At 34.9% G+C, this 14,524-nt stretch overlaps 1 protein-coding gene across 8 annotated transcripts in view; it reads left to right on the top strand.

Moving 5' to 3' along the window:
* SPART (spartin) overlaps positions 1-14,524 on the top strand; it is a 29,955-nt gene that overhangs the window by 13,342 nt on the left and 2,089 nt on the right. For 5 of the 8 annotated variants that reach the window (XM_011236715.3, XM_019809486.2, XM_011236714.3 and 2 more), the window contains exons 5-8: positions 1,243-1,366; positions 5,607-5,801; positions 6,797-6,955; positions 7,035-7,125. In XM_011236715.3, the coding sequence (XP_011235017.1) occupies positions 1,243-1,366; positions 5,607-5,801; positions 6,797-6,955; positions 7,035-7,125 (569 nt within the window). The remainder of the gene's footprint in view (positions 1-1,242; positions 1,367-5,606; positions 5,802-6,796; positions 6,956-7,034; positions 7,126-14,524) is intronic. The other 3 variants (XM_034665072.1, XM_011236717.3, XM_019809488.2) reach the window with 2 other exon arrangements.

Below are 14,524 nucleotides of genomic sequence, written 5' to 3'. Positions count from 1 at the left end.
AGGCTTTTGCTATTAGAAACAGTGCTTCAGTGACTAACTTTGTAGATCCATTGATTCAGACATTTGCCAGTAATTCATCAGGTAAATTCTTAGAAGTGGGGTTACTGAGTCAGTAGATAAATGCATTTGTAATTTTGATAGATTTTACTAAGCTGCCCTCCCTAAGGACTATACTCATTCAGAGTAGGAGACCTATTTCTTCATAGCTTAGTCCACAGAGTGGGTGATCAGCCTTTCTGTATTTTGGCAGTCTGATAGATGAGAAACAGTGTATTGGAATATCTTATTTGCATTGATTTTATTATGAGTGATGTTGTGTATCTGCTTAAGGTTTCCTTGAATTTTGTTTCCTGTGTGATGTGTATTCTTGTCCTTTGTCCATTTTTTATTATTGTGTTGCTAGTCTTTTTCTTAATTTCCAGGGGCTCTTTATGTAGTAGGACATTGGCTCATTATTAAAGATGGAAGTTGCTAATATTATGTTCAGTTTACCTTTGGGTTTTAATTATGAATGGCTTCCCCTCCCCCCCATAGAAGTTTTCGTTTTGTTTTTAATGTTGTTTTATATTTAAATGAAGTTCTCTTCGTATTTCTATTGGGAAGCTTGATTTTCAAGTAATTTTATAGTATTATGAGGTCTGAGTTAGCCTGCTATTAAGTTCTTAGAATGAATAAATTTAGCTTTGACATTTTAAGTGTTGGCCCTAGTTCTCATAACAGCTGTTAAATTAACAAAATACAGGTATATCTGTGTTCCCCATTTCCATTTAGGTGGAGTAGCAGATTCTTCTGTGTTTATATATTTTTACTTGCTTTTACTTGATTTCTATCAAAACCGGTTTATTTGGATACATCCTTCCTTACTGATTGAGTCATTTAACAAATCTTTTAAATCTTACTGAGTATCATGTGCATACTGTCATCAAGGGGTTGATAGGTTTATAAAGGAACTCATAGTCTCATCAGTTTAAATAGGATTTGATAAATGCTATATTGGAGGTATGTTAGTATTTAAACCTTACTCACCAGGGAGATCTTACATAAGACCAGTACAGTTTTAAGCTTTATGGCAGTTGTGGTATTTTGCTTTATGTTGTAAAATATACTGGTAACTATGTTGGCTGGAGATATTTTTATCAATTATAGCTAGTATTTGTTGGCTTAATATTTTATTACATAATGCTTATAATTTTTCTGCATCTAAGTTCTTTATTGTTTTACATTTTGAAAAATTTTTACTAGGCTAAAGACCCTTCAAGTGAAGAAGTTAATCTGAGTCACATTGTACCCTATGAGCCAGTTTCAGAAGAAAAAGCAAAGGAATTACCTGAATGGAGTGAGAAAGTGGCTCACAATATTTTGTCAGGTATTACAGTAATGTTAATTTTTTCCCCCTATAATGTGAAAGCTTTGGAATCCATAAGAGAATACTTAGAAAGATAGTATTTTGTATTTTGGTTCTAAGTGATCATTTTATAAATACTTAAACAAAAACAGAAGGAACTAGTCTTTTAGAATATTACATATTATCATATAGGTATAAGTTCTTCTTGCCTATTTTCTGTTTCATTCTTTGGAAAATTGATAGTGAAAAGCTTCGGGAATCCCCATACTCTCAGGATAGCTCTTCTGAACATAAAATTAGTTATTTCCCTTTCCCCTTTGAAATTCCCCTTTAATCCTTTTCTTTTCTCCCCTTCTCCCCCTTCCTCTTCCTCTAAAAAAATGGTGAGATACTCATAACATCTTTGGAAGCAAAGTAGCACTCCCTAACCAGACTGCAGTGGAGGTATGAAGAGACCTGAGGATTATAATAGCTAAGCTTTGGGATGTAGGCCCTACTATTTAATTCTGATTAGAAAGGGCATCAGATCAGTTATTTTAAAACCAGAATGATCGTTCCTGACATACGTCTTTCCACTTTCATTGGTTAGCATTTTAGCTTTTCAATTGTTGTAGCTCTTAGATTTGGACCTTCTATTTTGTTTTTAAAAAACACTGTCAGTCACACTTTAGTAAGCCAAATTCATGACCCTGTAAAGGAATCTTGATCAGTCATTTAAAAGACTGTCAGTGCAGATTTCCATCACTGTAATAAATACCCATTAAATAAAGGTATCTTAATCAGAGGAAACCTTCAACATGAAATACCAACAAGTTAAAATAAGTGAAAATTAACTAGGAACTAACATAATATTTTGCCCATGTCAGAGAGCTGCTAGAGATAAGACAAAGCCAAATTTTTCAGTTATAATTTTAACAGTTAAAATTGAGCCTTGAAAAGATTTTCAAAGAAGTGCTAAAGAAAAATCTTCACTCTTACTACCCGGCCCCATAACTTTACAGATTGCTAGGCTATTAGGTCAGCATTCAGAAAACTTGCCTATATTCACAAATATGTAGATAATTTCATAGGTTATTTTCTTAAGTTTTTTGAATTCATACTGCTCAAGATTGTTCTGTTTACTATTGCTGTGTAACAAACCATCCCAAACTTAATGGCATGAAGCAACAAACATTTATTTATACTTAGGAGTACTGTGGGCCAGGTATTCCAAAAGGTCACAACAGGGATAGCTTGTATCTGCTTCATGATGGCAGGACCTCAGCTAGGAAGACTCAAAGGCTGACTAGTGACTCAGTAGCTGGGGGCCAGAATCATCTGAAATTTCCTTCATTCACAAATCTGACATCTGGGTTGGAAGAGCTCAAAATTTAGGACTGCCAAGTAGAGTGCCTTGACATGCTCGCCATGTGTTTGACAGATTAGCAACCTTAAGCTAGTCAAACTTCTACATGGTAGCTCTGGGTTCCAAGTATGAATGATATAACAACAGGCAGAAGCTTACATACCCTTTCTAACATGTTCTTGGAAATTTCTAGTATCACTCATTACAAGAAAATAATAAACATCAGATTTAAGGGGATGTGACATAGACCCCACATCTCAATGGGAGGAATGTCAAGGTCATGTTGAAAGAACATATGGAACAGGTGATACTGTTTGGCTACCTTTGGAAAGTATTGTATGCCATTAAGTCTTAGGCCTCCTAGGTACCATAGAGATTCCACATACTGGCTCTATTTAGAGAGGTAGAGCATCCTTCGAATCAGCTAATCCTGGGGACAGATCTCTTTAGAGATTTCAGAAAAACTCTCAGCAGTGCATCATTTGAAAATGAGCAAAAACTACACTATGATAACACTTAGGGGCCTGCTTTACTACTCGAGACTTTAGTAGGCTTTTGTAACTCTTTTCTTTGCATCTTATCTCCTCAGTTCTAGCAATACCCGTAATAGTTGGTTACATTAAAATTATTTAACTGCCAATCAGAGTACATATCTTTTTATGTGCTTTTTAATAGGTAGAATGAAAACCAACTAGCTCACCAAATACTTGAGGTACAAGTAACAAAGAAAATGGCAGAATATCCAAGATTTACTCCAGGGAAAATGATCTGATCTGTCAAGAGACTGTTTCTGCCTGACTCATGCAGGCTCTATATAAAGATAAGTAATCAGGGATCTAAATTGAGCTTATTCACTTTAGCCTGTGATCGTTCCTGTCCAGTGTCTGAAGATCAGTAAAGATCAGTAAAAGCTACAGTATTGTATTTCATGAATACAAAAGGTGAAAAAATACGAACTGCTTAAAATTTACCTACGTAGAAAATTGGCTTGAAAGGCTAGAATTACACTTTTAAAAAGGCAGCTGCCAAACATTTTAGATGGAGGGTTTAGTAAGCTAATTTGGGAAGTGGTAGAGGATCTGTGACAATAGACCGATTAGAGGGTCCCCTCACTGGGTTAAATTTGAATGAAATAATTTTAAGTCATCTGCAACTTCTCATTTATTCAGCAAACATTCATTGCCTGCTCTATCTCAGCATTAAATGGATGGATGCATATAATGCGAATATGGATAGAATAAATCTGTATCTGGCACTACACATGCCATTTAAAAGATCTTAATAGCTACCAATAAATCATTACATTTCCTGATCTTCTATTGTAATATCTTAGGTTTAATGTATTATCTCTATAATGCACTCTTCCATGGTGATAGCTTCTTTGTAACTTGCATCTAGCATTTCTCTTTATCAGTCCTATGACTTCTCATTTATCTAATTTCCATTTATTCTTAGTCATTAGTGGACTCTGTCCCTCCTGTTTGTTTCATTGCAGGAATATAGTCTACTTAAGCTTTCCTTTGTTTCATTGTCGTTTATGATTTCTCAGTCTTCCTTCAAGCTCAGCTGGTTTTTTACTTCTTAAATATTTTCAACCTGAAAGTTAACTCTAAACCCCCTATGGATATTTTTAATAGAGGTCTTCAGTCCCTTTATTGTTATGGGAACTCTTGGCTGGAAGGTATTTGTCTGGGTTTGAGACCTGGTCTTCCCCCAGAGGTTGGACAGTGGGGGTAGTATTTGAGCTAGAGGTGGACATGTTAACTAAAAGAGGAAGAGAAACACAACAGTTTTTCTGATCAGTTACCACTTGGCACTTTATTTTTCATTGTTAGCATTTTTAAATAAACAGGATTTTCACATGATCACTGGATGCCTACTCACTCATAGGCCAAAGTAATTATGTAAAAGCCATGCCCCAGACCTTTGGAGAATATACTTAGGTATTTTATGTGTCTAGCTTTAAAAGCTTGTTTTTTCAGGGTATAGCCAAAAAGGAAATATTTAAAATTGTAAGCTCTCCAAAGCTGGGTAAAACTTTCTTCTTCCTCTTAGGGGAAACTATTCTCCTTGGTATTTTTTCTTGCTTTTCCCATCTCCTTCCCACTTCTCCTTTCCTCATGTGTACACAGGGCCTTTTCACTAGAGAAGTCTATGCTATCCTGCTTTCTGTCTTGACAGTCTCATTTTTCATGCATGCTGTAAGAAGCATTGAGCAAAGCAAATGGCTAGGAACTATCATGAGAAATGGCTAAACCATTTAGGCTTCCGAGTTTTCTTCTTAGATCTTTTCTACTCATGTATTCTTTGAGTAGTCTTCTGTCTTTGTCATTCAGGTTTATGTTACAAACTAAAAGGTGCTGAGGTCATGGAATTTGGGTTTGGATTGAGGGAGGAACAGGACTCCCTGCCTTATGCCTTTTGTCTAAAGCAAGCAAGAGTTCTGCCTTGGTGTTTGAGATCTGGGTTTATTGGTTTCCAATTTGCATTATTTGTGTCTAAACCCCTCAGTGCTTCATAGAGGAAAAGTGGTACCTGGACTAAGGCAACAACAAGAATACCTGAGTCCTCAAGCCAAATACCGTGTTATTGGCACCAAAACCCAGAATTAATCCCTAACAATAGTAATAGTGTGGTAAGTAACATGTAGAGAGATACCTACAAGTAGTAGTAGCAGCATAGAGTAATACAAAACTATATTAATGAGTGATCTATGACCTAAGTACTGAAAGATGAATTTACCTAGAAAAAATATATTCCAGCAGAAAATTATAATTGTAAATTTGGCTTGAAAGTTTACGGTATGTTTGGGATCTGAACATTGAATGCCTTCTTTTTTTTCCTGTTGGTTTATTAAAGGGTTTATAGGTATAATCAGCTCTAATATTGTGGACTTTTAAATCTTCCTATAAAAAGGTGCTTCCTGGGTGAGCTGGGGTTTGGTCAAAGGTGCTGAATTTACTGGCAAAGCAATCCAGAAAGGTGCTTCTAAACTCCGTGAACGGATTCAACCAGAAGAAAAACCAGTGGAAGTTAGTCCAGCTGTGACCAGGGGACTTTATATAGCAAAGCAGGCTACAGGAGGAGCAGCAAAAGTCAGTCAGTTCCTGGGTAAAGTAACTTTGGAGGACTTTACTTCTTTCAGTTAAATTAAAAATGATCTTTTAATCCTGGTTAATCTAAATGTTCATTTAGATGGTTTAACCTTAGGAGTAAAGGATTAGGACAAAGCAGTGTCACCTTGCTACTCATAGTGGGATCTATAGCAACATCAACCTATCTGAGAGCCTTAGAAATATTTCAGGTACTTGGCACACATTAGTGATTCAGAAACAAGATCCCTAGGTGATTTTTATTTGCTTATTAGTTTGAGAAACATTGGTTAAAGGGTTATTTTGATGTGTCGAGAGGGGAGTGTCTGTGCCTTTGAAAAGGAATGGCTCTGAATGTATTTGCTATCCTTGACTATGACACATTCTCTTAAGGACAGCTCACTGCATAGTAGTTGGGGTCAAGTGGGAGGGATGTATCGTTTGAATTAAGCTGATTTGGTAATTCTGGTGTCAGCCTTCCCAAGTAATATCCTACTAATTCCTTCTCCTTTGAGAATCATAGATCTAAAGTTTGGTATTTTAAGTTGGCCAGATCACTGCTTCATGAATTATCATTAGATTTAGTAAGATTATCTTTTTGGTATTCAATATTCTTTGAATCAGATTTTGGATTGTTTACTTAAATAGACTTAAATACTTTATTACTATTTCAGTGAGATATTTATCAATATGGAGAAAACCTAGAAATACACATAGCTAGAAAACATGAAAGATGAACCTACAAGTCTTTCATTGCATCAGTCTTGGTTTTCTTTTAAGCAAATTGCCAAAAAGAACATTATATTTAAGAGGCAAGGTTTTAATCATTAGGTTCTACAAACGTATCTTTAAACCAAATAATAGGCTTTGTTTAAAAACTAGCCAGCCTTCGTTCTCATTATATAGAAATGCTAAATTATGTGATAAAACAACTTTAGATGCTCATGTAAGAATTTTGTTAAGTAAGAGTGGTAAAATCAAAGGAAGAATACATTTTTTTTATGGTTATATTAGTTGACGGAGTTTGCACCGTAGCAAATTGTGTTGGAAAGGAACTAGCTCCACATGTCAAGAAGCATGGAAGCAAACTTGTTCCAGAATCTCTTAAAAAAGACAAAAATGGGAAGTCTCCCTTGGATGGTGCTATGGTCGTAGCAGCAAGTAGTGTTCAAGGTAACAAAGACCCATAAATTTAACTAGGAAGCTCCATTCGTTTAGCTGTAGTGTTACTGACTTTTAAATATATTTGCAGGATTTTCAACTGTCTGGCAGGGATTGGAATGTGCAGCCAAATGTATTGTTAACAATGTTTCAGCAGAAACTGTACAGACTGTCAGATACAAGTAAGTTGAGTTTTATCATTTTAATGACTAAATCTCCTATAGTATTTGCAGAAATTCAGGACAGTTAAAATGATCGTGTCATTATTGAGTATCTGATAAAACATTTTTTTACTCTGTTTTTCTTAATAATATTTTAGGTAAATCAATAGAATTACTGTCACTTTGTCTTACATTACTAATGGTTATATTTGCTCATCATTAATGCAAAGAATAAGTTTAATGAAAAAAAAGCCTGTAGTTTCTGAATACCTTATTAACTGCATGTTCTTGATGGGTGATGTTTGCTGGTAGTTTTGATGGGAAAAACTTGAATTATATTAATGTATTGTATCTTGTTAACATTATCCCCTTTTGTATACAAAGAATGGTAAATATTGTCACATCTTATTTGAATCTACCATTGTTCATTCTCATTGGAATGGACAGATGGTATGTCATCTATTTCATATATTAAGAAGTGGGCAAAAATAGAAATGAGTGATCTGCCCGGCTACTCTGATAACTATTAAAGGTGAGACTTAAAACAGGATCTTCTGATTTTAGCTCTTTGTTCTTTATAGGTCCTAGGGGAATCTAGGTCTAAAAATTAAATCTAGTATGAAAGACCCAAGTTGCTTTCTTAGCTTTGAATTAATTTAAAGCCTAATATTAAATTTTTATTAGAAACCAAAAAGTAATATTAATGGTATTCTCAACTCCCAGTTATTTGTATTAATTATCTACTCACAACATTTGAGTTCATACTTATGTATTAGACATTGTGTTCAGTGCTTTTCCATATATGTATTTAATCTTTAACACTATTTTTCTTTGAGAGAGGAGAGAGAAAGGTGGGAGAGGGGCAGAGGAGGATAGAGAATCTTAAGCAGGCTTCTTGCCCAGTACAGAGCCCAGCATGGAGGTGCCATCTCACAACCCTGAGATCATGACCCCAGCCAAAATCAAGAGTCAGACACCTAACCGACTGAGCTACCCAGGCACCTCTAATCTTAAACACTATTATCTCTATTTTACAAATGAGGAAACCAAAGCATAAAGCTGTTAAATACCTTGTTAAATATTATACCCCTAGAGCTGGGGTATAAGCCAGGTCTCTTTGTGTCATGCAGTGTGAAAGAACAGTACTGGACCAACCCTGTCCTTGATGAGACATCTGTGCAAGTTTAGTATCTAGGGTAAGAAACCACTATCTATCAAGCATTTACCTTCCCTCCCACTATAGTAAATTACCTGTGGCTTAGGAAAAACTAACTTAATTTCCAGTCTGAGTTGATTTGACCTCCATCTGGGGCATGCATACATTTTGAGTCAAAGCAACGTAACATCTTGGAGTGTCAGTTTGACCAAAAGATTTGTCAAAGAAAACACAGAATAGATCTGAAATTCTTTTGGTGGAAATATAAAACCCAAGTCTTCCAGCTTACCTCTTGGTACTTAGCCTTGATCTCTAATATTCTTTGTGTTATGGCTCTGAGGTTACTTTTGTGGGTCAGTCGTAATTAGAAAAAGTTTTTTCTTTTGTTCCAAGAGTCCAAGTGAGTCAGAAGTGCCTTTTTGGCCAAAAGTGAATTATTTTTAGATTATCAGTATCATTTGTTAGCAGAGATAAGTAGGCAGTCATGTTAGAAAGTAATAAATGCTTCCAGTGGCTTTGCCCATTTCCTAGTTTAATGAAAGAAAATGCTTATCTAAGTACAGTTAAGTAGAGCTTTATTAAAGATTTGGGATTCACATAACTAGCAAGGTTTTAGTGTAGATTTTGTATTTTTGGTCCTTAGGAGATGAAAAGGACATTTTAACTGTGGTTCTGAGCTCATTTATTTTTATTATGGTATGTATTGCTGTTCTTTTTATCCTTTACTCCAAAGATTCATGGAGTGCAAAAACAGGTAAGAATTTAGTTAAGTAGGTTTATATTTCTAACTATAAAGGTACTTTGGTCTTAGCAGTAATTTAATTAGAAACTTAGGAAGATGTGAGGGGCAGTGGGAATATAAAGGGTTTTGTAATACTGTTTCCTCACTTATGGCCCAGAAGTAGAAATTGTTTTTTAAAAGAAGAAACTGCAAGTATTAAACCAGTAATAACTTAATGATATTTATCACTGAAGAGATGGAAGAGCCAGTTACTTCTTTTAATTTGGTTCTCATTTATTTATATAAACTTGTATTTATGAATTTACATCTACTTACACTTTGAAAAAGTATTTGATAGCATAAGCACTTGTGTTTTTCTCCTCTAATCCAACTGATGATAGTATAATAAAATTTGTATTTTTATTGCCTATGATAACTTATTCTCCCAAGTTTTGAATCTGCCATAATTATATGCATTATGCCTAGGAGAAAAACGAATGTGTTATATATACTTCCTTATCTGATTTCTGGTGTTACAAGCCAGTACGGAAGATTATCTTTTCCTTTAGGCATATTTAAAAGCAGATTGTGTTAGAGAAGTATATTGTTTATGTTTCATGGTTTTGATTATGATTCAAGATAACGTTCATTGATTATGAATGGTTTATCTAAGGATCTATATAATTAATTATATTCTTAAAATTTTTAGGTAAATGTGTAGGAACTATTAAGACTATTTTTGTCAGTTACATTAATGCTTTTGTCTTATTTTAAATTTAGGAACTTGAAAACCTACAAGAACAATAAAAAAGCAATAAGTAACTTCAAATCTGCTATATTTAATTGCAGTATGGTATCTACTAAATAATTCATCACTCTTCCAAATAGCTTCTAAATTTCACCTTTAAGCCCCCCCCTTTTTTTCCATTTGTAATTGTTTAGAGGATGGGGTACCTTGCTGGCTGGCTCAGTCAGAAAAGGATGTAACTGTTGATCTTGAGGTCCTATGTTCAAGCCCCACACTGGGTATAGAGATTACTAAAAAAAATAAACAGTTTAGAGGAAAAGCATATAAATTCAGTAAGTTAGATCCATTTTTGTTTTCCCCTCATTAAAATTTTATCTTGTTCTAAGATAAAATGTGTTCTGCATTTTTCTGAAGAATAAGCCTAGTAAAATTGTTTTTCTATAAGGAATTTATTTTTTTAAGATGTAGTATTTTATTGGTTTGCTTAGTGAATTTTAATTAAAATTCCCCTTAAATTTGCACTAGGTGAAGGGGCAAATTCAAACTCATTGAAGGTAATTCTTTTGGCAGATGTCATATTACTCAAAACCAGTTCTATATAGCATCTGTTTAGGAGTTATATAAGATCAGTCTTCTCTTTCCTGTATGGTAACTATACAAGCATTTAAACATTAGCTTCATGTCCTTTACTTACTTATTCTTATCTCCTGAATACTCCCAATTCCTTTAACAATTCCATATATAGTACGGTTTCCACATCCTTTATTTATCAGTGTTTTTCTCAAAATGGAATCCAGAATTGAATGTAGCATTGTGTGTTGTGACCAGATAGAATACAGTGGGATTTGCCTCCCTTGTTTGGGCATATTTAGCATTTGGCAAATATGGCACACAACGCATCTCTTTAGTAGCTGTTACTTTATTGACCCATATCAAATTTGGGTTTTTTTTTTTAAATGAAACTTATATTTAAAATCTGGGCCTTTATCTCATTTTTGGACAGTTGATACTTGTACCTAAAATTAAGAACTTTATATTTACACTTGCTTAATTTCACATTGTTGATTTTGACTCATCATTAAGTCTGTCTTTCAGTTAGGCTTCAGATTTGGTGTATGTCGTATTAGCCAGGGTTCCATTTTATGCTATCTTAAGATTTGAAAGACGTGTTTTTTTAATGTCTTAGATATCTTCCTCAATTTTTCATGAATAAGGTCTAATCACATACGTACTGTAGCCTCTCCTGATTGATCTTGCTCCAAGACTTACTGCTTGTTAAGATTAGTGGGTCAGCTGTCTACAGATTTTAACAGTATTCTCATTTAACTCACCATTCAATTTTATCTTATCAGACTATTTCTCAGGGTTGTTGTCTTCCATATCCATTCATTGAATATTGGTTCTAAGGTTTACTGTATGCTCAGTCCTTTTCTGTTGTTTGTGAATATTAATTATACTGGGATCTGTAGTTACAACCTCTCAAATTCTATGTTTCCAATTAATTTTTGTCTTAGTCTTTTGGCTTCATAAATCCCAACCCATAGCCCTACAGCTATTTGTTTGCCAAGTCCTGTTTTTTTATATTTATCCTTTTCTCTTCAGCCTTATGACCACTACTGTGGTTGAATAGACCCTCATCATCTCTCATCCGTCTTATAGCTTGTTTCCTAACTGCTTCCTCTGTCTCCCTCTTACACCCTTAAAATTAACAATGCAACCTCAGTTAGAGCTGTCTAAAACATAAATTTGGTTGTGCCATTCTCATCGGTTTCAACATAAAGTTTAAATTCCTCAGTTTCACTTGTAAGGTCCTTCATAAATTGGCCACAACCCTTGTCTTGGATGGATAGACTAAGAAGATGCTATTTCTATTTTAAATATTTAAGATTAATATTTCCAAGAATAGTTTTGAAGGTTGTATATAAATTGAATTTTAGGCAGATTTACTTTAAATTTATGACTGAAATTTTGCTATAATTAGTTAAATCTAGAATCACTGCCAATATGCTGTCTTTGTAGACTTTACTGAATGTGCTGGAGAATTTTTTTTTTCCTGCAGAAATTTCTGCACAGTCTCATTCAAATTGTGTATTAAGTCTCATTGACTTATTTAGAGCATACTTTATATTCATTTTTATTTCTCTTCAATTGGTAGTGTTACTTGGTATAAAAAATCTGATTTGATAAGCTATAATTAAACTTTTTAAAAAGTAAGAAATCAAAGATAAACATTGTCTTTTTACCAGAAATAGGCTTTCTAGTTTTTAGCAGTGTAGTCTGAATCTACAGTATAGTTTGAATGAAGAAAAGAACTGAGCAGTTCTTTATCAAGGAGGGGAAGAATAGATTCCTGCCAGGAATACTGGTTCTAAGGCATATTGGGAAGCAGAGGTGATAGGTGAGAATGTATTAAAGAAAATAAACACAACTGCCTAAAAGTCATTTTATTAGGTCTTTAAAAATACACATTTTTTATAATGGAATTTTCAAAGTGCTTTAATCTAGACATCTCATTTTATTATATGAAGAAAAAATTAATGAGGTGTAAAGAGGTTGAGATCTCACCAACATCATATGGTTAGTTTGGGGCACAATTGATATTAAAATGTAGTTTTTTGGGGCGCCTGGGTGACATGTGAATATCTGAGATGCGAGTGGTTTAGGCCGATACCAGCCAGTACAAAGGCCTGCTTCTTCCTTTCCCACTCCCCCTGCCTGTGTTCCCTCTCTCGCTGGCTGTTTCTCTCTCTCTGTCCAATAAATAAATAAATAAATAAAATCTTTAAAAAAATTAATAAAATAAAATAAAATGCAGTTTTTTGACTCCTAGTTTGGTACTGTTCTCAAATTAACAGGAATTGCTGTTGAAATGGAGCTAGCAGGGGAAAACAAGCAAAACATTAGCGTATCAACACAGATTCCTTCTTGCACATTACTACTAATAATACAGCCTTTAGAATTGTGTTACATATAAAAATATCATGAGTGCAGTTAGAGGTATCAGATTGCATCAGTATAATAGGGAAGTGGAAGTTCCTGAATCTGAAGGATTTCCTGTATTTAAAAACACTGATATGGCCAAATTCTTAAGTTAACCATGTCACTTTATTGTAGCTCACACAGACCTGGAAAAGAAAAGCCCTAGAGAAACCTGCTCAACCAAGAGTTATGCTCCCCCTTCCAGTGCTGAAACTGCTACCCCCTCTTTCTTCTCTTTTAACTTTAGCCATTGCTACCTGATGATAGTATTTGTGAGGGCTTGATTGACAGTGAGAAGGTTCCATGTCTTCTGCAAAATTAGCAAATGCTATGGAATATCGAGGGGTTGCAAAGCAACAGGGACTGGCAGACAGCAGTTAAGGAAGCTTTAATGTCTGGTAACTGGTGAGAAAGCCCCAATGAAGAGTGGTATGGGGGCGCCTGCGTGGCTCAGTCAGTTAATCGTCTGACCCTTGATTTCAGCTCAGGTTACGACTTTGGGATCCTGGAATCGAGCCCTATGTCTGGCTCTGCACTCAATGGGAAGTCTGCTTCAGGATTCTCTCTCTCCCTTTCCATCTGCTCCTTCCCCCAATCATACATGCTTTCTCTCTCTCAAATAAATAATAAACCTTTTTTTAAAAGAGTGGTATAGACATATGGTTTGACAAATTATAGGTTCTGTCCTCCTCTGGCTCTAATAACATTAGGCACAGGACAGAATGGAATCCTCATCCAGGAACTTAATAAGATTCACACTTCTAGCACTGAAATTGAAAAAAACAAGCATGAACAAGCAGGTAGGATCACAAACCACTGTTCCAGGTCAGACTAATGGTAATAGAGGATTTGTGTATTCAAAGAACAGATCCAGAATTAGTATAAAATGCCCAGATACAGGTCACAAAGCATTTAGGAAACATCAGTATGTCCTGGAAAAAATTGTGAAATGTTGCCGTTCTGTTGTTTGTAGTTTAAGTTTATGCTTGCTAAGCAAGAAAAAATCTGGTAATTTGAAAACGGTAAAGAGAAAAAGCAGTGGGATAATTTTTAGTATCTTTGTATAGGCCTTTAACTTGTACTTTCTTATAGAAATGGTATTAAACACAGATATTGGTAATTGTCAATAATAACCATTTTCGTATAGTGCTTTTATAATTTCCCAAGCACTTTGTTATACCTCACACTGAGTACAATCTCAAACAACACCTCTTGGTTATACATTTGATGCTCTAAAGACAGTGTGGTAGATAGGACAGGAATTAATCATTTTATTCATTCAATAAATATTGAATGTCAGGCAGTGTTCTTGGTGTGTAGGTTACATTAATAAGCATGCAGAGTCCTTTTTCTAATAAGGTTTATATTCTAGCAAGAAATAAGCAAAACAAAACAATGGGAATTAATAATTTCTATTTCTGTAGGTATAGAATAAGAGCAGCTTATGGGTGGATTGATGGACAGTGGGGTGGAGCATGTGGGGTAAGGCAGTTGAAATAGGTGAGATAGTGAGAAGACAATAATTAGCTGAGTTGAAGAAGCTGAGGCAGTGAGACATGTGAATATCTGAGATGCGAGTAGTTTAGGCCGATACCAGCCAGTACAAAGGTCTTAAGGTGGCACGTGTGTTTGATGGGTTCAAAGAACAGCAAGAAGCCCAGCGAATCTGCAGCAGAGTGGAGTGAGGGAGACAGTGTTGTAGAATCTTTGCTTAAAGATAACCTCAGATTCTGATACCTTAAAAGACCTAACCAGGGGTGCTTGGGTGGCTTAGTAGGTTAAGCATCTGACTCTTGATTTCAGCTCAGGTCATGAT

The sequence above is a fragment of the Ailuropoda melanoleuca genome, chromosome 7 (genome assembly GCF_002007445.2).
Source record: "Ailuropoda melanoleuca isolate Jingjing chromosome 7, ASM200744v2, whole genome shotgun sequence".
Lineage (NCBI taxonomy): Eukaryota > Metazoa > Chordata > Mammalia > Carnivora > Ursidae > Ailuropoda > Ailuropoda melanoleuca.
Note: the sequence above shows the minus strand (reverse complement) of the source record. Positions and strands in the feature narration are given on the sequence as shown.